Consider the following 22,954-nt stretch of genomic DNA (forward strand, 5'->3'; position numbering starts at 1 on the left):
TTTGCTGATTGGATGCTTTGTGTATACGCTGGGCTCTGATTGGCTAGTATTTCAGGGTGGTTCTGTTCGCTGATTGGCTACCGGCTGTGGCTCGAGCGAGTGGAGTCGTGTTCGTGTAAAGACTGATCATGGCGCTCGGTTCTCCTCAGCACGGTAAGAGCTCTTTAAACACACAAAAACAGCAACATTTACCTTAATTCCACCACTGACAGGGATATAGTCAACCGGTCATATTTTAATTTATCACAGTGTATTCAGACAGTCGTCAGAAAGTCGCTTTTATATGGAAGAGGGAGGGGGTTTTGTCGTTAGCGGTGCGGCTAATGCTACGCGAGAGCTACTGACATTTGGCTTGACTAAACACACGGGACGGAGTGAACTAGTTATGTCTCTGACTAATGTGTGACAGACTTGACAGCATAGTTTTGCGTGCTAACATAGTTCCCTTGCTATTATCTATGTAGGCAGCTTACTGGGATTTGAGATAAGCACTATTATGTACAATATTCAATTATTGTAGTAGTTTGTTTACACTAACATTTAACGTATCACTGTTTTGTAGATTGATTGTAAGATGCTTTGTTGAAAACGTCACTTAGACCATAAACATACAATTTTTACATATTATAATATCCTGCTTTGCATTATGCAAATGCCATGTTATATGATTATGACAGTAACGTTACCATACTATATATACAGTTACTGGTGCCGCCCAATTACTTAAAAGTGTAAATATTCTTGTTTCATCTTACTTGGCATGACTGGCACTTGAGGATTGTTTTTTCTAATATGAAAGGTTCATAGATGGGCCAAAATAATTACAAATGTCAAAAATATAAGTATGTAACATGAATGATTAGTCATAATGTTTATCATAGAGGTTTCCATAGCCTGCTAGAATAGAACGTAAACATTTATTATGTTTATAGTTTGTGTAAACCAGAAGTCTCTTTAAACTTGAAATCTACATTATGACTTTCAAAAGAAAAAACAGTTGTGCAGAGGTACTTAATACTTAAATTATGTTTCACAAATGCAAGGGGCTTTCTATATAGGGTGGAGTGTGTAATTATAATTACTCGGGCCACCATGGTACACAAACATTTGGGTTATTTCTTCATATCAGCTGGACTGATCCCACTGTAATTTTCTGTCTGATGGTGATAGTATTGTCAACAGTGCCTTGATTAACCTGTCACAAATAAAGATCACTGAATGAATCACTTATTTAGTTGATGTAACAGTTTTTTGTTAATGTACACACCATATACTGGTTTGTCTTCTGTTGCTGTATTTAATCTAACCTAATCTAACCCCAGCAGCAATAAGAAGTGCAGTAGGTTGTGGGTGATAAGCATGTACGTGCATGCTCCTCTTGTGCAACTGAGCCTAAACTGCGATATATATTGCTGTTTTTGAACTTGTGTGCATTTCATGTCAAGTTTCCTGACCCTCCGATTGGTGGAAAGTGAGTTGAAAATTATTGAGTTGTCTGAAAGTTTTTATCTTTATTTACCTACCTGTATGTTGATTTTCTGAAAACACAAAAAATAAACATTTTTGAAACCATTATGCAGCTGTTGATTGGGCTGTACGATATTGGCAATATGATGATGCTTTAAGTTTGTAAAAGCAACTTGGATTATAATATTATTGAATAAAATTATATAACCAACATAGATTTTTTTACATTCTTTTAAGGGAAAGAAAGCATCACTCTTTGTCTCGCCTCGCCAGTCTAAACCTTTGATGTAACTTTTGAAATCATTCAGTTAGGGCAAATAATTGCTATATTCATATTGCGATATGTATATTTGCAATATTCCTGTATACTAGAGCAAGGTTTCCCAAACTCTTCAGCCCATGACCCCCAAAATAATGGTGCCAGCAATCGCGATGCGCCCCAATCTTTAGAGATGGTTAAAGTAGGCTTTACAAACATTGTGGGCAACGGATCACACTAATAGGTATATGCAAACACAAGCATAATGACAACACAAAGCATAAAAATGACCTACGCGTACATGTCTGAATGTTTAATGTGGTGATGTAAGTTGATCTGCTACAAATAATGTCGTAATCACCCCAGGGGTCACGATTGAGGTTAATTTAGGTCGAAAATGCTGATGGGATTTTATTTTTTATTAAACTACAACTTTTTTATATGTTGTTAAAATAATGGATAAAAATATGCCATTTCTAATTGTAACAAAAATTATTGAAAAATATTGAAACTTTTGAAAATTATTTCGCTCCCTCCCTCGCTGTCTCGCAACCCCCTTAGGGATCCTGACCCCTTCTTTTGGGAACCACTGTACAAGAGGTCTGCTTTCCCGCGGGACCCCAATAAGGATTCTTGCATTGTGGGATTAAATTTCTGAATAAAAGACAGTAGTGGTCAGATATAGAGGTCGACCAATAAGTGCATATGTTTTTTTTTTTTTTTTTTTTTGGACGATACCGATATTAGAAAGCTGGTTTGCTGATATAACACAAATGTTATCACGGTAAATAAGATACAAACAGAAAATTGGTGAAACTAGAAAAAAAACTTATATGCATACATTTATAAATATACCCTTTTAAAGTACTTAAAACATATTTACAAGACATAATTAATGTGGATCTGACATATTATGGTACTGTTAATAAGTGTGTTAAAGTAGTGTGGTGTTGTGTGTGAAACAACATAACGTCATGTTAAAAAGTGAATAACGATTCGTCATTTTACTGTCTGACAGACTTTGGCTTTACAGAACAAGTGACACTGAATGTCTATTTTATTACAAACATCATATTTAAGTAATAGAAATATTTCTTGGCCGTTTGAAATGATCTGTCAGCTGATAAAAAAAAAAATCAAAATATCGTCCGATATACTGGCCTGTGCAATATATTGTCCTATCACTAGTCAGAACTCTGGTGTACCTTGAATTGGAACAGGCAGTCTGACAATAGCCCACTTCCGACATCCCAACATCCTTTGACAGAGCAGCGTATCCGCAATTCGTATCCGCAAACCATCATCAGTCAACAACATGTTTTTCTAATGTTATTCATGTTAATTTTGCTAATAATTTAAGTCACGGATGTTTAGAAAAAAGTACAATGTTAAAATATTTTTATGTTGACAAGATGAATAAATATAACTTTAAAATAGCATACATTTTATATTTCTTATATTTGAGATTCTGGAAACAAGTTTTTACATTTCGCAGGATCTGTCGGGTTGGAAAATAAAGAATTTTATTCAGATAGCGGGTGAACACAGAGTGGTGCGGAAGCGATCCTTGCAGGAGCGGGACGAAAAACAGTCCCGTGCAGACTTTAGTGTATACTTTGCTGCCCCAGTGATCGCCAAGCCACAAATTAGACAAAAAACATCCCAAAAGTGTTCCATACTAAACTTGCATCCGGACTTAATTAAGTTTCTCAGTCACATGGACTTCTATGTTTTATTGCCCCTTTGAAGTCTGACAGCAGTGGTCACTGTAACCTGTTATTACTTGACAAAAAATTGAACAATTCTTCAAAAATGTTTACTTATGTGTTTCACAAGAAATATTAACAGCATACCTAGTTAGTTAGTGATTGGAATGACATCATGGTCTGCAAATAATCACAGAAATATAATTTCTTCGAGGCATTTCTGTGTGGTGTTTTCATGTTCTCGCTGTGTCAGCTACTTTACTGTTACCTTTGGTACTCCTTTTTCTCGTCACAGGCCAAAAACATGCAAATTTGTTGGATTTTAGATGTGAAATTGCTCTTCCCCAAACATGTCTATGCATCAATATGTGTGTGGATTAACCGGTTCTCACCATGAATATAGCCATAGATGCTCGAATGGTGTTAATAAGAATAAATAAAAAATTCAAAACATGATTTCATGGGAACCCATTGAACTGTTCGTGGTCTCAGTGCTTTGGTTATGTTTGTCTTCCGTTTATAGCTATGGCTTCTGTGTGCTGCTGGGAACTTAAAAAGGAAAGATTTGAAGGCCAACAAGCTTTGAACAGAGACTGTTTAGTGTTTAGTGAGCAGTCTGTCTTTCTGTTGTAATCTGGGCCAGTTCTGTTCAGTCATAGCAGGTGCATGGTCATAGCCAAGTCTAAATACAAATAAGATAATTGAACGTTGTTATATTGAGCCATTCAGACACATACTGCATCTATTTCCTGTCAAAATTAGATCCATCTATTAGCGAATTCAGTATTTTTTAATTTAACACTCACTGTTTTATACAGAGCATCCATTTGGGCATTTGATCGACACACTTCGGGGGGAACAATATGAAGAGCGAAGATTTTTCAACCCACAGATGCTTGATGATGTCAGATATGGTGAGTTTGAGAAACTTTAATTGTCAAAAAACAACTTGACCACAGTCTAACAGGAAATCATGCTTAAAAAATGGCAAGGGTGACATGTACGGGATAAAGATATCAAACTCAGCAAGGCTTAGATACCCGAGGTGGTAACCAGTGGCGGCCGGTGATTTCTTTTTTTTTCCGTGGGTACATGATGCGAAGTTGGTCACAACATGTATGTAGCCCGTCATGTGTGTGTTTCGTTATTTCAAAATATGTGTTCGACGTGTCGAGTGAACCCATGTGCATTACGTCAAAATAAGTGCCTGCTGCAGACATCTAAAGGGTTTATGTAAAAAAGACACTCGTGTTTGCCAGATACTTGCATAATCTCATGCTTAATCAACCTTGCGTGTATTTTGTGAACGTGAGCGTCTCTTTTATCATAAACGGTGTTGACGTGTGTGCAGCAGGCACTTATTTTGACAAAACACGTGATGCACATAGGTTCACTTGACGCATCAAACACATATTTCGAAAACACGAGCAACACACACGACACTCCGAACACATATTTTGAATTTGTGCCCCTTGAAAGAGCACTAACGGGCCGCCACTGGTGGTAATGTGTTACCTGGAACTACTTCATAGGTGTGCATGTACTGAACAATAATACTTTCCTGTAAAACATTTCTCAGCCAATCACAATGAAGCATTTAACAGCCCCATGGTATAAATATATATAAAACACTAAGCGTCTCTCATGCTACAGAAAAACTCCCATTCTGTATGCGGGTTCTGCTGGAGGCTGCGATTCGAAAGTGTGATGGGTTTTATGTGAAGAAAGAAGATGTCTCCAGTATTCTGGACTGGCAGAAGCAGCAGAACCAAGCCGAGGTTCCGTTCTTACCTGCGAGGGTTCTGCTGCAGGATTTCACGTGAGTCACATGGTTGTGTCTACTGGGCTTGTTTATAGTGTTGAGTGTGTACTGAATTATTTCTGTGTGTTTTTAGGGGTATCCCTGCTATGGTGGATCTGGCCGCCATGAGGGATGCTTTAGCTAAACAAGGGGTCGATCCGAGCCTCGTAAACCCTAAATGCCCTACGGACCTCATCGTCGATCACTCACTGCAGATCGACTACAGCAAATGGTGAGAGTGAACTCTGAGTCTTATCTCTCAAGGGATGAAGGAAAGAATAAAACAGCACTTATGTCTTAAAACCCAATAATCACAGTATGAACATAAAGTACTATAAGAGCCTTTAATAATTGTTTAGGTCTTGTAACGCACACAGTTATTATGGTGGTGGTGATGTATTGTGGATAGCTTAGTATGTAAGTCTTCACTCTCCGTGTCTGTCACCTCGTCTTAAACAGGCATGACAATAACATGTTTTCACTGTTTTATAGGTACCAATTTATGATAAAAAGTCACGTGACACTACACAGTGTAAACATACTAAAAAGTGCCCTACCTGTTTCTCAGTGCCATCCAGAGCCCTCCCACCCCCGTGGACGACAGTCATGGGTCCGCTGCCAAATCTCTCCCAGGTCGGCCTCGTGGGGGTAGCAGCAGCAGTCAGTGTGGGGGTCAAGGGCGCGGTTGCAGTAAAGCAGCATGCTCAGACGCCCCCAGTGGCCGAACCCCAGCCGTACAGATAGAGAACACACCACTGCTGTGCCCCTTCCACCTGCAGCCTGTATCAGAGTACGGCTACACCTTACGCAAACACACACACACAGTATTTACTCCCTTCTATTGTTTACATTCTCTTTTGACACGTTTTTTTTTTTTTGACACCCACAGGCCTGAGACGATGCTTAAGAACCAAGAAATAGAGCTGAACAGAAATAAAGAGAGACTGCAGTTCTTTAAGGTGAGATTTCACCCTGTGTTTCCAAATCTGCGGTTTATTCCCTTGGAGTTCCTGTAAAAAGGCTAAAAAGGACACAAATTTTACCTGCTGTGTTGATTGCATCGTTAAACGGTTTACATCATTCAAATCACAAGAATTTCAGCTTTCCAAAAATATGTGGCATGTTTAGCTTTTTGTTTTTTTACACTAGAGTTTTAAGGGGTTATTGAAAATTGAAAGAATTTAGTTCATCAGCTGTACATGGTTCTTTTCATGTTTTGGTCAACGTGATCTGCCGTAAGGTCGTACTAACACGCGTATATTCAGTGTTTCTCGCAGAAAATTTGTTAGTTAAGGTGCTAGGGTTGGGGCCAAGGGCGTGGCAATACAATCAATATTTTTACCTCTAACTGAAATAGCTGCTTGATGAAGTGAAACTAAAGGGTTAATAATCACAAACTAAAGCAAATGTTGTAGAACATCTGGAGAACGATTATAGATTGTACAAAAATGGAAAAAACTGATTATTTCCCACTATTAATGACATTATCTGTAACTACTGTGTAACTACTGTAGCATGTAAATAATGCACATACCGGTAAATAAAGTGAGCAAGAGCACTCAAAAATTATATCTAATCAACAGGCACGTGAAACCTAGCTAGCAGGTTGCTCAAACAAAAAATCACCAGCTAATTTACTTTAAATTTGAACTATAGACTAATACAAAAACAGGCTTAAATAAACCCAAAACATAAGTCCACTTACAGTTCTCACGGACATTTGTTTTATCAACTGGCTATCCTCCAGACATGACGGACCAGGTCTTTATCTCATTACGCTGTGTGGTGTGAAGTGCGTCCGCTCTATTCTCCGAGATGTTGTATCAACTGGCTAGTTATCCTCCAGACAGTGACGGTCCAGACCAGGTCTTTCTCATTTCATCCTTGTGAGGTGCGTGCCCACTCACGGTGTAAGCGCGTACGCGCAATTGTCCGAGATGCACTTGACGGCCTTTTGTGCATTGAAATGATTATACTTTTTTTGGACGACCTAGTTAAGGCCGTAGGGTTTCCCAGCTTAGGCGGGCCGCCCGAACTGAAATGTGCTACGGGAAACCCTGATGTTGTACTTTGTGCAGCTCCACTGCATTACAGCTACGCACTCCGCCATCTGCCAATACCCACCGGTTCTGTATTTGTTGCAGAGCGGCTGCGTGCTGAAGTGAGGAGGACCAGTGAGGTCTCGCAAATTCACGTGATGATCGCGCAATATCTAGTTCTGTCTCCGCCCATTATGATGTTAAATTATGACGTTTTGCTGGACCAGACCAGATCACAATACTAGATCTCACGAATTCAGGTATGATCACGCGATATAGTCGATTCGGAACGCAGTGGAAATGCACACATTAGCTGTGTCCCAATTCAAGGGCTGCAACCTTATAAGCATAAGGTGAGCACTCGGTCTATCAAGGTGGAAGCTTCAGAAGTTCGCGAAGAGAACTGAAATGAGACAGATTAACCTTCGGTGGACTCATAATTGGCGTCACCCGCTGCATGCGCCTGTCAGCAGGACACAGCGGACGTTTCTGACTTATTAAAATAAATATGAAATCAGAAAAATATTAATTTATTTTAGAAATTTGACACGTTGATGTAGTTTCAAACTATTCAACAGTATATCAAATTAATCAACCTTAGAAATATACGCAACATAAACAAATAATATTAACACAAAACATAACTTATAATACTAAAACAGTGACAAGAAAAAATGTTTTCTGATAAATACACTTTTATTTAATAAAGGTTTTAATTGTTTATTTTAGAATATCCACCCATTATATTCAGCCGTTGCAGACGCGCAATGACTCTTGGGATATCCTCGGCTGTTAAGGATCCATTCATTCTATCCTTAAAAGCGCGGAGAAATGAGGACGCATTTTGAGGCTTCATTCTAAGCATCCTTTGAATTGGGACGGCCTTACCAGCCTCAAGTCGCGCTGCTGTGACGCAATCGGTCTTAAAATACGTCCTTACAAGGTCGCAGCCTTTGAATTGTGACACAGCCATTGACTTGAAAGGAAACAGATTGGCTCCGCCCCTGGCTGCAGGCATTTCGCAGTCGGGTGAAATCCGGGGTTAGTTTGCAGCACTTCGACCTCGGCGCGCAGTAACATCATCACTCCTGACTCCTCCCCCTCCGAGTTACCTCTCCCATTTCTGAATATTTTACTGAGATTTATAATCCTGTGCAAATTGACCAAAAATATTAAAGAGATCCTGTGGGGACTTAAGTTTCAAAACATTGCCAAATTTTAAACATCACGAATGCGCGTATCCAGAGCATGTGATCTTCTGCAATGCCCAAACACGAAACAGACCCTCCCATCTGTGGAATAGCCTGTGAATTTTAGTTCGGTACATTAAATCACATACGTCATGGGGGACACAGTGAAACTCGTAGGTTGTTTGGAAAACTTATCCCATCTGAATAATGCCTTACAGTGATTTTTTTATTTTATTATTATGTTTATGCAAAATTGACTGTTTAATATATATTTTAGATATGGCATATTTTATTTTTAAACATCTGGGAGACACTTTTATCCAAAGCTTAGCAGTGCATTACAGGGTGGCATTTTATCAGTTTGTTAGTTCCCTGGGATTGAACCTTTTGACCTTTTGTGTTACTCGTATAATGCTCTGCCAGTTGAGAAAGAGGAACATTAGGCTAGTATTGACTGACTATTGGGCTGGTTCTATTATGCAAACCTGGCAACCCTGAATGTCTTGTGATGAATATATTATTTATGTTTCTACGATTTATATTGATGTAGCATTTAACTTTTGCAATTTAACACAAGTAGAAAAAGACTTGAAATAACCATTTCTTGTATTTTTAAACTTATATTGAATTATATCAGAAAAAGGAACAATTATTAGTTAGAAAAGGTTATCACATTTTGGTGAATGATAAAGAAAAAATATATATTTCCTGTATTAATATGTTTTCTGTAAAACTGCTATAAATGTGCATGCTGGTTAAAACCATATAGGAACAGGGTACCCGCGGAGTCTTAAAAGTCTTGAAAAAGTATTGAATTTCATTTTCCCATATTAAGGCCTTAAAAGGTATTGAATTTCACCTCAAAGTCTTGAATTTTTCACGGAGGTCTTAATTTTTCAAATGATCAATAGATTTATATGCTGTTAATTCAGACACAAAACTCGCGTGCACAAAAACCACGCGCGTGCGATAGATACGAGCGCAGAACACTATCCATGTTCGGAAAAGCATTTTAGCGAGCGCGCAGAACACTATTCGCGCGCGGTAAAGCATTCTCGCGTGTTCACAGAACACTAATTGCGTGCTGAAAAACGTCCTCCCAAGAGCGCACCTCTGTTCAAAGTCACGCGAGCAAAGTAAAAAGTTAAGTAAAAAGGCTGGGATGATAAAGTAAAGGCTGGGATGAGCGCTCGATCGACTTTCTCTATGCGCTCACAGCTGCACCACACGTACTTGCTCGATCAAGATGACTTTGGGACTGTGGGGGCGGGACAATGACGGGAATCCTCGCACCTGTGATCGGTTGTTTGATTTAATCAGTGACACACACAATCTTCTGTTTCACAATCCGTCTCTAGTAAATCTAGGTAGAGAAGACACGTTTTAATATGATCATTATGTTGAGAAGGTAATTTATATGTTAAACAATAGTCTTGTGTGATCCATGCAATAATAAGCTGCAAACAATAACGCAAATTTGAAAGCTATTATATATTTTGTTTACTGTTTAATTAGATAATATCATCTTGCAATATATACTATAGGCTACATATTTACATTGTCACACTAAGTTAGCATTAGAAAACTTTAGTATGGTCCTGTATAAAGATTAACAGAAAATATTAACAGACATATATAAATATATGAGCTTGTGTCCAGTTTTTTGTTTGGTGCAGTGAACAAATCTCGTCTTCTATGGTCCCTGAGGAATAAACAGACAATTGTGCTTAACTCTTTCACCGCCAGCGTTTTTAAAAAAAGTTGCCAGCCAGCGCCAGCGTTTTTCATGATTTTCACCAAAGTTTAATGCCTTCCAGAAAATGTTCTTCTTTAAATATATAAACATACAATATACCAAATGAAAGAACAGACCCTCTGCTTTCAAACAAAAAAAACCGTTTCATCCTACCTTTAGTGGTTCTTTTGCAATCAGCTTTTGAATATGGGTAGGTTTTTGCAAAAACACCATATTTTGAGCAAAAAGCAGAAATAATTCCATTTTTATGACGGACTTTTCATAGAGATCCCATTCAGAGCGATCTTTAAAACAGACACGGACATGCAGCAGCTTGGCATAGGGCAATACTTCCGGTTTTAAAAAGTTGCGGAAGGGCGCCACCTGGTGGATAATAGCGGTATTGCGGAAAGACGGAATATCTCGTCATTGGCGGGGAAGCGTTTTCTCTTAATTGACGAGAAATCTCGTCAATGGCGGGGAAAGAGTTAAAAACACCAGACACATTTATTACGAAAGTAAAAAAGAATTGGATTTCATCTTGCTGTGCTTTTCTTCTCTCTAGTGGTGTTCAAAAGCCTTTAAAAATGTCAACGTGGTTCCTCCAGACATCGGTGCGGTGCATCAGGTGAACTTGGAGTACCTGTGTCGGGTGGTACAGGAGGGGGAGGGGTTTATTTATCCAGACAGCGTAGTGGGAACAGACTCTCACACCACCATGATCAACGGTCTCGGCATTCTAGGCTGGGGTGAGCATACATCTATAGCTCCTTTTATCTGGTTTATATCGATTATGGTGAATACCTATAACTTTATCTCTCTCTTTCTCTGTCAGGAGTTGGAGGAATTGAATCAGAGGCAGTCATGTTAGGTCAACCAGTGACTTTGACTTTACCCGAAGTTGTGGGCTGTAAACTTGTGGGATCTATAAATCCCCTCACCACATCCATCGACGTTGTCCTGGGAATCACAAAGGTACATCAAGCTCTTCTAGTGGGTTACGATATTACAGATAGAAAGATGATTAGCTACTGCACGGGTCATGGAATTTCTGGAATATCATGGAATTTTTAAAGGTCTTTTCCAGACATTGAAAGTCAGGGAATTTTATATTTTTTGTTCAAATCATGGAATATCAGGAATTTTTGTTTGTTGCATTTATCAAAATGTAATCCACTTGTGACGTACGGAATACCATTTCCTGGTCCAAGCCTCTGCTGACTACAATTTTAACAGTTCACAGTCTACACTCCATAATCCAGGCTCACGACATCCCGAACGCAGGTCATGGAAATTCAGCTTCTTAGTCAATGAAAGTCAGGGAATTTTAAACTTTACTTAAAGTTAATGTTTAAAGGTATTAAAGGAGTGGGACCTTTTTTGGGGAGATTGCAGTGTGAATCATCACTATATGCAAAATATTTATTAACAGTCTGTCGGATCTTTGTTTCTCAGCACTTGCGTCAAGCTGGAATTGGTGGGAAGTTTGTGGAGTTCTTTGGGGCCGGTGTGTCACAGCTCTCAGCTCCTGACCGGAACACGATCGCTAACATGTGCCCGGAATACAATGCCACCGTGAGCTTCTTTCCTGTGGATGACATCACCCTGCAGCACTTTAAACATACCAGTACGTACCATCTTGCGTACGCTACATGATATAGCTTAAGTTTTAGTTAGTGTATTATGTAACTATAAAATGTTTTGTTTTCCTGACAGTCTGCAGTGAGGAAAAGCTTGCTCTTTTAGGAGACTATCTAAAGGCTGTGAAACTCTTTAGAAGCTACGATGACCAATCAGAAGAGCCGCAGTATTCTGAGGTGTGGTTCATTAAAAGTCATCGAAATGGGCGGATATGTTTAACATTTTTACAAAGAGTCAATGTCGTTGGTGTCGTAGGTCATTGAGATGAACCTGAGTTCCATTGTGCCTCACGTCAGCGGACCCAAACGGCCGCAGGACAGAGTGGCCGTGTCCTGCATGAAGGAAGACTTCATAAACTGCCTGAACGAGAAGGTGAGTGCACACCTGCACACATGTCCAATTTGCACATTGCACATCAGTTTTGTTTTATCCATGTCTATGCACAGGTGGGTTTTAAGGGCTTCCACATATCCAAAGACAAACAGGGAATCCAGATCCCTTTCCTGCACGATGGGGCGGAGTACAATCTCGCGCACGGCTCCTTGGTCATCGCTGCCATCATCAGCTGCACCAATAACTGCAATCCGTCTGTCATGCTTGCCGCAGGTGAAACATCAACACGCGCAAAATCTAAGCTATCGTCACAATCTAGACACTGTAAAAAAAACGTATTTGTGTGTTTGGTTCAGGTCTGCTGGCAAAGAAAGCGGTTGAGGCTGGTCTGTCAGTCAAACCGTATATCAGGACGAGTCTGGTGCCTGGAAGTGGAACGGTCACACATTACCTGAACACAAGCGGAGTCCTGCCCTCCCTCAGGAAACTTGGGTATGCATGGCATACATGTAAACATACACGCCGGTTACTATTAAGTGTTCTTATAACCAACAAAAATGTTAATGCGTTACAGGTTCGAGGTGGTTGGTTATGGATGTGCCACGTGTGTGGGTAACACAGCACCTTTACCTGAAAGTGTGGTAGATGCCATCAAGCAGGTGAAGAAGTGCTCCTATCTCTCTTTCTTTATATCTAGTCTTCTGCGTATTAATCTGAACTGTTGCCGTTCACAGGGGGATTTGGTGGCGTGTGGCGTGCTTTCTGGAAACAGGCATTTAGAAGGACGCCTGTGCGACTGCGTACGGGCAAATTATTTGGCCTCGCCCCCGCTGGTGGTTGCGTACGCAATCGCAGGTACAGTCAGCATTAACCTGGAGAAAGAACCGCTAGGTGTAAACTCGGAGGGAAATGAGGTGTTTCTGAGGGATATCTGGCCATCTAAAGAGGAAGTGCAACACACGGAGGAGAACGTCGTCATCGCCTCCATGTTCAAAGAGCTGAGAAGCCGGGTGGAGGTGAGAGGAAGTCATTATTCTTTACAGAGCATCATAAACAATCAGTTTACATCTAAGACAAATGTTTTTTTTTATTTGCAGAAAGGAAATGCGTTCTGGAACAGTTTAGAGTCGGCCAAATCTTCCCTCTTTCCGTGGGATCCCAAATCCACCTACCTCCGCTGTCCATCCTTCTTCAGCAAACTGGTGAGTGTTACCCTGTTCCAGATCTTTTTGGGAATCACCGCTTCAGTACCAACATCCATTTTCTCTCTCCTTCTCAGTCTAAAGAAGTAAGCGCTCCTCAATCCATTGACGGTGCTCACGCCCTGCTCTTTTTGGGTGATAAAGTAACAACTGATCACATCTCTCCAGCTGGCAGCATTGCTAGAGTCAGCGCTGCCGCCAAATACCTTCAGAGCAAACGGTGAGACCATTTATAGACTTTTTTGTCCCTCAATACTATTTTTGTAAATGTATCTGTTTATATGTATATGTGTCCTTTACTAAATTTTTTCAGTTTGACCCCTCGTGAGTTTAATTCCTACGGCGCACGGAGAGGAAACGATGCCGTCATGACTCGAGGAACATTCGCCAGCATAAAGCTTCAAAACCGCCTCATCGGGAAGACCGGACCCAAAACACTGCACATTCCAACGGGACAGACAGTACGTGAAGAGACCCAATCTGTGTGAACGTGATATGAGCTTTGAGAAAAGATGCTGGGTTCATGTTTCGTGTGTTGTTCTGTCGCAGATGGATGTGTTTGAAGCTGCTGAGCGCTATCAGAGAGACGGAGTTCCCGTCATCATCCTGGCAGGAAAAGAGTACGGCTCTGGTAGCTCACGTGACTGGGCTGCTAAAGGACCTTATTTACTGGTACTGTACCATAATCCACTGCTTCTATTCATTCATTTAGGAAGTGTTTACCAGGCGCTTTTATTTAAAGTTTATCCACTTTAATCCGACTTACAACAGTGAGGAAAACAATAAAATTATTCATTATACCCACATATTTCACATACTCACCGCTTAATATCTAACTTTGTTTTGGATATGTTCAGTTTTAGGAGTGCCATGTATTTTTAATATCTTTAATATTGTGCTAAGAATAAATAGCAACAGAGTACTTTAAACTAAGTTTATTTATTTACCAAGCAAACTAAACAACACGTAGATTACCTAGGAAAACATTTGTTATTTTCTATGAGGTATTTGTTCAAGAGTTCAGTTTAGCAACTAGTCAGATCATTAAAAAAACTGAAACCGGAAGTAAAGTTCGGACCAGAAGAGTATCGCGTCACTGCACGTGCGTCCGATGAAACCGTCTATAAACATACAATATATCAAATGAAAGAACTGATCCTCTGCTTTCAAAAAAAAAGTTTCATTCTATCATCATTTCTTTATTTATCACCTCTCAAATATGGGTAGGTTTCTTCAAAAATACAAAAGTTTTTTGTTAGAGATCAGATTCAGAATGATGATCAAAACTTACTTTGGCTGTCCCCGTCTGAGGATTTACATATTTGAACCAGAATTGTCGAATCTTTCTTTAGTCGAATATTGTGTGTGTGTGTGTGTGTGTGTGTGTGTGTGTGTGTGTGTGTGTGTGTGTGTGTGTGTGTGTGTGTGTGTGTGTGTTAGGGCTGGGTAAAAAAATCGGCGCATTTCCGGCAAATCGACGTAATCGACTAGTTTCCAGCCCTAATGTGTATAAACATTTGTTAAAATGATTTCTCATAACATTTTAAGCCCGACATTATACAGAACATCACACAAAGATTTATTCACGCACACTTATTTATGTTTTTCACGCAATATTTATTGAAAGCTACTTCTTCACATATTTTTTGTATATCAATATGATTATACGCTGTATATATGTGAAATCAGATAATGTGCACCTTTATACATCCAAAACTAAATTATCCGAATTTCATTACACATCTTCAACGATTCGACTGTAAGATTGGTAGTCGAATCAAGCTTCTCCTATCGAAGCATCGAATCTTTGATTATTCGGGGTCACCCCTTAAACATATACAGAGTTTTACTGTTTTTTGGTTCTGTAGATGTTTCAGTGTTTGTAAGTTGGGTAAGAGCGCCACCTAGTGCATAAAAGAGGAAGCGTTGTCTTGATCTACAAGATAACTCATCAATGGTGGAAAAAAACAACTGATCTTTGCTCAAAACCCAAACATAAGTTTTAATCATAATATTTGTATGTGTGTGTTCAGGGTGTGCGCGCTGTGATTGCGGAGAGCTTTCAGAAGATGCACAAGAATCATCTGGTGGGAATGGGCATCGCTCCGCTGCGGTTCATGCCCGGAGAAAACGCAGACTCGCTGGAACTGTGTGGGAAAGAGCGATTCACCATCAGCTTCCCTCAGGAGCTCACGCCGGGACAGATGATCACAGTACAGGTAAAGCAACAACTGCCTCAGGTCAGCATGATTTGATAATAGACCTTTTCAAAAGATGTAAACAACACTGGTCCAGAAGCACTTCCTGTTTCAGTTTTTTAACACTAGATAAACGTTGGGATAAATTACAACCAACAGAACATATAGAACTGAATCAAAAAGTTAAACAAACATCTTCAAGATAATGATGTATGTGAAAAAAGTCACAAACTAAAACAGGAAGTGTTTCTGGAACTGGAACAGTGTTGTTTACATCTTTTGAAATGGTCTATACAGAACTGTCACGGCCAACCTTAAATATACACAATAAAGAATTCAAGTGCATTTGTAAAGATAAATATTTTAACTTTTATATACCGGGGAAAATGAATTAATTAAAACTAAGTGCACTCAAAATCTCTTGTCTTTAGAGATTTATCATGTTAACTTCAACAAATGCTATTCATCACAATTATTTTAAATTCCCGAAAGCTGCTAATTCAGTCCTAATCTCATAATTACACCTCACTGTTTGAATGAGCTCATAATCTTTTTGTGTTTTCAGACGAGCACGGGCAAGAGTTTCAGCGTGGTTTCTCTGTTTGAGAACGAGATGGACGTTGAGTTTTTCCGACACGGGGGCATCCTGAAGTACGTGGCTCGATCCCTGTTGCCATAACGTAAGAAATTAGAAACACACCATGGACCTTGGGTTAGCACAGCGCCACTTAGAGGCCTTCAGGAGGTGTTTGAACTCTGTAAGCTGTGCCTCCGGTTCGCCAAATCCTCCATTCCAGGAGGACCTCCTCCTTTAGCACTTAAAAACAAATGTCCAGCGTTTTTCTCCAAAGCTGTGTTTTCACAGTCACTGATCTGAGAAGAGGCTTTGTTGCTCCCTTACGGTGCTGATTTTGACACAAGCACATTAAAAGTGAAAGTGCTCATGTATACAGCGACGTCCAGGCATACTGTTACTTAACATCTCTCTTCTTTATGAAGGTTCATCTTACCATCACAAAGAAAAAGCACTAGTTTTGATCCGATCCAGTGAAGTGTCACTTTATTTATTCTGGTCATCCCTTGTCTAACATTGTGATTAACAATGATGTAAAAATATCAAAGGAAGTCCGAAGTTTCTCTTTTTAGGACAACGTCTGACAAGGTCCAAGACTTTTGTCTACAAACATGATCATCAGGATATGTTTATTTGATTTTCATCAACAGCATTTTGAGTCACTTAACACATTAGAGATCTAAATGAAGGCTGGTTTGTTTTGGTATTTTTTTTTAACAGTGCTGTTCGCCTTCAAGGAGAAACTGACACGCTGTTTTGCGATGTTTGGCTGCATTTATATTCTCTATGTGAAGTCCATATGCAACTCATAAGTGCTGGAGTGATTGATGCAGTAGAATAAAAAAATCATTGTTAGATTATGCTGTTATTGTAAATAATTTTTAATAAACATTGACTTAAGCATGTGGAGTTTGCATTTTTTTCACTTGTCAATTCAAGGTTTTTAAACTTTGTTTTTAGAATCTTAAAGTCGCCGCGACACGTAAGTAACGATTGCCTTATTTTCACATGGTGCCATTTTTCTGAGTGAAACCGGCTTCTGAAATGAAATAAGGCAGGGCTGGATTTGAATTTGTCCATTGAAATCTTATTGGAATCTTTTAAAGTTGGGTCGTGTTGCTAATTGCTAATTAGAGATGCTAAACAATTAATCGCGATTAATCGTTAGCAGAATAAAAGTTTTTGTTTACATCACATATGTGTGTAAACTGTGTATAATAAATATGTATATATATAAATATGAACACATTCATGTATAATTTTAAGAAAAAAAATGTATATATTAAGTGTTTATATTTATATATAATATAAATTATACATAAATATACAAGTGTATATACACATGTATACATTTCTAAAACATATACATGCATGTGTGTACATTTATTTATACAAAGTTATTATACACAGTTCACACACATATATGATGTAAACAAAAACTTTTATTCTGCTAACGATTAATCACGATTAATCGTTAAGCATCCCTATTGCTAATGCAGCGATTTTCTCCCGGATCCCGCCAACCTGCCATACCATATGACCGGAAGTAAAAGAGAGATCGTTTTAAGGAGGGGAGGAGATTTGCATTTTTGATTAAAGATTATGAGGGCACAAATATTAAATAAAAAGAATGAAGCTCACAAATAAGTCCAAAATAAAAAATACCACAAATATTCCAAAACAAATTACAGTTTTCCTTTAATTTTTTTGGCAACTTTAAGATGCAATAATGAATACATTTGGCTTAATTTAATTAAAATTATATGTATTTTATTTTTTAAATAAGAGGCTTTTGTCAGTGGTGTGTCCACGTCTGTTATTGGTCCTCCCGTACTCTGGGGGCGCTGTGGAAGTGAGCAGCTATGCTTTTTTTGCCTAGAAAATCATATTTAGTCCAGCTCTCCCACTCCCATCAGCCCCAAAGGTACAGTGTGAATGAAAAAATATCTTAATCCTCAGCGCTAACCTTTGTTTGAATGCGTGTTTGAATGCGTGTTGTAAGGCAAAGTGAAACAAAAGTAGAATTAGTTTTAAAAATAGTGTTAGTTGTGTAATGATCTTGACATTCAATTAAAACCTGATCACACCAACGATAATAACTAAATATAAAATTGTAAAAATTGTTGTCAATTTAAAATAAAGTGTATAACTATATTAATGTCACGATATAAAGGAACGAGATCATTCGGGTCACTTTTAAGAGCGAAATTCTGCGTCTGATAAATCCATTCAAATGAAATGTCTAGCGAATTTAAAATTGCAACTCGTGGGCTTAGAATAAGCACAACTTGGACTTGACCGCCCAATAATGGGACCCTTTCGTTAAAGTTATTTATGTTTTGTTCTTTTAGTACTTGAAATAATAATAATAATCAGCTTTAATACTGCTAACCAGAAAGAGAAGATTAGCCAATCACCGCGCGGTCTGAACACACGTGACGCGCGGCTGACGTCAATGCAGAGTGGACGCGCTTCCCGGTGTAGTGAGATTCTTTGCAAGTCCCCTCAGTGAACAGACAGCGCGAGCGCAGACTTTAGGTATGAAAATATCACTATTTTATTACATTTTACATCCTATACGTGATGTACACATCAATGTGGATGTTTCCGTGAATAGTTAAGAAGCAAAGCTGCTGTGGGTTTAATTGTGTGAAGGATATTTTATATCCAGTGAAAAGTTGCTGCTTCATGCTGTTATGCAGATGCTAATGCTAAAGCTAAACACATTCATACAGGAGAAACTGAAAGCAGCTTTAAAACTCACATTTGTACTTCATTTCCTTTTTCTTTTTCATTTAAAATCGTTGTGTTTTTCTAAAAGTGCGTGTCTTTGTGAGTGGCTTTGTTGTGTTTTGCTAGTTTCTGTTTCATTTTGTAGCTTTTGGGTTATAGGTAATGACAGCGGCACAATTTCTGTTATTGATCATATTTACATCCAGGTATATTTTGTTACTCATCTATTGTGCATTTTTCCCTCATTTTTGCAGGATTTTTTTTATTATTAAAGCACACAATGGTGAGCATTGCATTACGATGAATCTTCTTTTTATGTATTTTATTCATATACAATGCTGAACTTATTCTTTATTTGTACATGTGTGTGTATGTATAGTCTCGAAGATATGACTCTAGAACGACCATCTTCTCTCCAGAGGGTAAGAGCCTACATTCATATATATGATTTTATTATGCATTACTCATGTATATATGAATGATGACGTCAGTATGTGTGTTGTGTTATTGCAGGCCGGTTGTATCAGGTAGAATATGCCATGGAGGCTATCGGTCACGCTGGCACCTGTCTGGGCATTTTAGCCAATGATGGTGTGCTTCTGGCGGCAGAAAGGAGGAACATCCATAAACTTCTGGATGAGGTTTTCTTCTCGGAGAAGATTTACAAACTCAATGAGTGAGTAATGATCTGCACATTTGAGTCAAGGCATGATGAATTAGATTTTTTTAAATACATAGCTTTAGTATTGTAAGAGTTGACTAACACCAAATGTGTGTCATTCATTTTATAATCCAGCGACATGGCGTGCAGCGTAGCCGGAATTACATCAGACGCCAACGTGCTCACGAACGAACTGAGACTGATCGCACAGAGGTGAGTGACACCTTGTTCACAACCCATGTTGATGAGACCCCGACTAATCTTTACATTTTTAACGTGTGTGTTTGTGTGCAGGTATCTCCTACAATATCAGGAACCCATTCCCTGCGAGCAGTTGGTTACAGCCCTGTGTGACATCAAACAGGCATACACACAGTTTGGAGGTACAACAGTGAATTAAAAATCATAACCTGTTAACAATGTTAATGCTCCTGTTAAAGCTCTTTGTTTTATCAGGTAAGAGGCCATTCGGTGTTTCTTTGCTGTATATGGGGTGGGACAAACATTATGGATTTCAGCTCTACCAGAGTGATCCCAGTGGAAACTACGGAGGTTGGAAAGCCACGTGTATCGGCAACAACAGCGCAGTGAGTGGAGTACTTGGATTTGAGTGATTATTAAAAGTTCAATTGAATTTGCACCTAATGCAACATCATGGCGCGTTTCCCGGACAGGGTTTAGGTTAGACTAGGCCTTATTTATATTAGGCTCCAGAGTAAAAGTCGCATCAATCAAAAATGCGTCATGAAGATGAAAAACATATAAATTGCAATGGACTACACGTCACATTTATTTAGAAAACGATATCACAAAATCCCAGCCGAAGAACAGACATTTAATCTGGAAACTATACTATAGCAAATAACTTCCGGTAAACTCAAGTAAGAATAAATAACAACAAAGTTCTTTAAACGTAGTTTATATAACAAAAAAAAACACATAGATTACCTAGGAAACCAAAACATTTGTTATTTTCGATGAGGCATTTGTTCAAGAGATCAGTTTAGCAACTAGTCAGACCATTAAGTAAAACGAAACCGGAAGTAAAGTTCGGATCCAGACGTGTATGGCGTCACTGCACGTGCGCCGGATGAAACCGTCTATATTGCTTTAGTGAATAAGTTAAAAACTATTAAACTTGATTGTTTAATTCAATACTAGTTTTATATTTCTTTGGAAAGTTTAATAAAGTTTTTATCATAAAAAATTAGTGGCCCGTCAGAGCCAGTGGTGTAGTGGGCAATGCTCTGTCATATGGCAACCTGAGTTCGATTCCCGGCTCGAGGTCCTTTGCCGATCCCATACCCCTGTACTTTCCTTTCCTCTCATATACACCTCTGTCAAATAAAGGCAAAATGTCCCAAAAAAATAAAGTAGTGGCCCAAAACGAATATTCACAATTTGGACAATGCTTTCCACTACTGGTGCACCGTAATAATATTTTTGTGCTCCTGATGGCGCTAACGTCCTCATTATAATTTTTTGTCTATTCATGATTGTGTTGTGATCTTTGAAATGTAAGCTTTTCTCTGAATACACATTTCACAAGACTTTTTTTAAGATGTTAAATAAATCTTCAGTGTCCCCAGAGTACATATGAGATGTTTTAGCTAAAAATATCATATAGATCAATTATTATAACATGTTAAAATTGACACTTTGTAGGTTTGAGCAAAAATGTGCTGTTTTTGGGTGTGTCCTTTAAAATGCAAATGAGCTGATCTCTGCAATAAATGGCAGTGCTGTGGTTGGATAGTGCAGATTAAGGGGTGGTATTATCCCCTTCTGACATCACAAGGGGAGCCAAATGACCTTTAATGACCTATTTTTTCACCTGCTTGCAGAGAATGGTTTACCAAAACTAAGTTACCGGCTTGATCTTTTTCACATTTTCCTAGTTGATAGAAGCACTGGGGACCCAATTATAGCACTTGAACATGGGAAAAGTCAGATTTTCATGATATGTCCCCTTTAAAGTGTGTCTGTGTGTGTTGCAGGCTGCTGTGTCGATGCTGAAGCAGGACTATAAAGAGGGAGAGATGACTCTATCAGCTGCCCTCGCTCTCGCCGTCAAAGTGCTCAATAAGACCATGGACGTCAGCAAGCTGTCTGCAGAGAAAGGTGTGTGTGTGTGTTTGGCATGAGGGAATAAATGTTTTAGCATGCAGATGCGGTGCCAGTGGATTAAGATACTCTGGCATAGAGCAGAGTTTTGCATTATTTATGACCATGACACCACATACAAGACCCACAACCCATCTGAGCCTGTTCAGAAAAAACAAATTAAGTTCTATATTTTGTTATATTTTCTCATCTGTGCAGTGGAGATCGCCACACTAACACGAGAAAACGGCAAAACCAGAATCAAAGTTCTGAAGCAGAAAGAGGTGGAAGAGCTGATCAAGAAACACGAAGCAGAAGAAGCCAAAGCAGAGAAAGACAAGAAAGATAAGGAACAGAAGGAGAAAGACAAATAAAAACCATTGCACTTCTTTTCTATTAAATCGCAAAGCCCCTCTGGGATTCATAGAGAAATCATTTTCTGTCTGTCAATCTGTTCTTTTCTTTATTAAAGACAAAACAAAAAAATAAATGTGACAGTTTGTGTTATTTCTGCGTTGATTATGTTCTGCAAGATTTTTAAGTGGGAAAGATCGAAAGCCCAGGATTATACACTGCAGGATTTTTGCAGTCCTATAAAGATCATTACACTGTGCGACATGGATCATTTAAACTTGGGTATAGGCCAAACGTGTAGACTGTACGATGATGACAACTATTGAATCGGAGGCTGCGACAACGTCAACGTTAGCGCAACATCATCGGCATGCACCAGTCGTAAACAAATACTGGTACGCTGGTAAGTTTCAAAATGGTTAAGTTCAAGACATTTGTACATTGATATGCTTCTAATGTTATTTGGGTAAAATTTTTGATTTCATTTTTGAAGGATGTAAAAGATAAATGTTTAAAAATGACTCAATAAGCATACATCGGATACTGACTGACTCTTGGTGGTTTTCGCGGGATTTGGCGCGTGTTGAATAAGCGCGCGCGGATTCCAGTCACAGAGATAAAACGTCGTTTTACCGATGAACTCCAAATAACCCGACAATACAGTTACGTTGAGAACATTTTAATGGAGATTATCGTGACATAAAACACTAGAAATCGACAAACGACCCGCAGATCTCCACAATCAAAATAATGAGGACTACATCAGGTAAGTGTTTTGAGGGAAAGCCCCCTATATTGTTTTTTCTCCTATACTTTATTACATCACAATTGGTCATTCCTACAATTATGTGCCATTTCAGAGTAGTTACTTTCCACAAAATGCTCAAATTATGATTTTTTAATTTCCGCTGAAAGAGGTCTTGTAAAACTAAATGGACCTATTCAGGAGGACATTATG

The 22,954-nt window shown here is 38.9% G+C and overlaps 2 protein-coding genes across 2 annotated transcripts; both read left to right on the forward strand.

Annotated features, from left to right (window-relative positions):
* Positions 1-66: 66 nt before the first annotated feature.
* ireb2 (iron-responsive element binding protein 2) lies at positions 67-17,050 on the forward strand. Its single transcript, XM_065291444.2, has 21 exons — positions 67-153; positions 4,251-4,346; positions 5,086-5,251; positions 5,328-5,465; positions 5,802-6,023; positions 6,123-6,192; positions 10,763-10,946; positions 11,033-11,172; positions 11,653-11,824; positions 11,914-12,014; positions 12,094-12,210; positions 12,285-12,444; positions 12,528-12,663; positions 12,746-12,830; positions 12,906-13,187; positions 13,269-13,373; positions 13,451-13,593; positions 13,687-13,834; positions 13,923-14,045; positions 15,407-15,592; positions 16,137-17,050. Exons 1-21 carry the CDS (start codon positions 129-131, stop codon positions 16,248-16,250), a joined length of 2,913 nt encoding a protein of 970 aa, XP_065147516.1. The 5' UTR covers positions 67-128; the 3' UTR covers positions 16,251-17,050.
* A 1,547-nt stretch (positions 17,051-18,597) lies between these two features.
* Positions 18,598-22,149, forward strand: psma4 (proteasome 20S subunit alpha 4). Its single transcript, XM_065297756.2, has 9 exons — positions 18,598-18,683; positions 19,133-19,161; positions 19,258-19,300; positions 19,392-19,554; positions 19,675-19,752; positions 19,834-19,922; positions 19,996-20,126; positions 21,537-21,660; positions 21,862-22,149. Exons 2-9 carry the CDS (start codon positions 19,159-19,161, stop codon positions 22,014-22,016), a joined length of 786 nt encoding a protein of 261 aa, XP_065153828.1. The 5' UTR covers positions 18,598-18,683; positions 19,133-19,158; the 3' UTR covers positions 22,017-22,149.
* Positions 22,150-22,954: the final 805 nt, after the last annotated feature.

The sequence above is a fragment of the Paramisgurnus dabryanus genome, chromosome 23, assembly GCF_030506205.2.
Source record: "Paramisgurnus dabryanus chromosome 23, PD_genome_1.1, whole genome shotgun sequence".
In the NCBI taxonomy this organism is placed as follows: domain Eukaryota; kingdom Metazoa; phylum Chordata; class Actinopteri; order Cypriniformes; family Cobitidae; genus Paramisgurnus; species Paramisgurnus dabryanus.

Coding starts and splice junctions, on each gene's coding strand:
- ireb2 (XM_065291444.2), top strand. CDS start 129: ATGGCGCTCGGTTCTCCTCAGCACG. Junction 13,835..13,922: donor ACATTCCAACGGGACAGACA/GTACGTGAAGAG, acceptor GTTCTGTCGCAG/ATGGATGTGTTTGAAGCTGC. Junction 15,593..16,136: donor GACAGATGATCACAGTACAG/GTAAAGCAACAA, acceptor TTGTGTTTTCAG/ACGAGCACGGGCAAGAGTTT.
- psma4 (XM_065297756.2), top strand. Junction 19,923..19,995: donor GGCATACACACAGTTTGGAG/GTACAACAGTGA, acceptor TTGTTTTATCAG/GTAAGAGGCCATTCGGTGTT. Junction 20,127..21,536: donor GTATCGGCAACAACAGCGCA/GTGAGTGGAGTA, acceptor TGTGTGTTGCAG/GCTGCTGTGTCGATGCTGAA.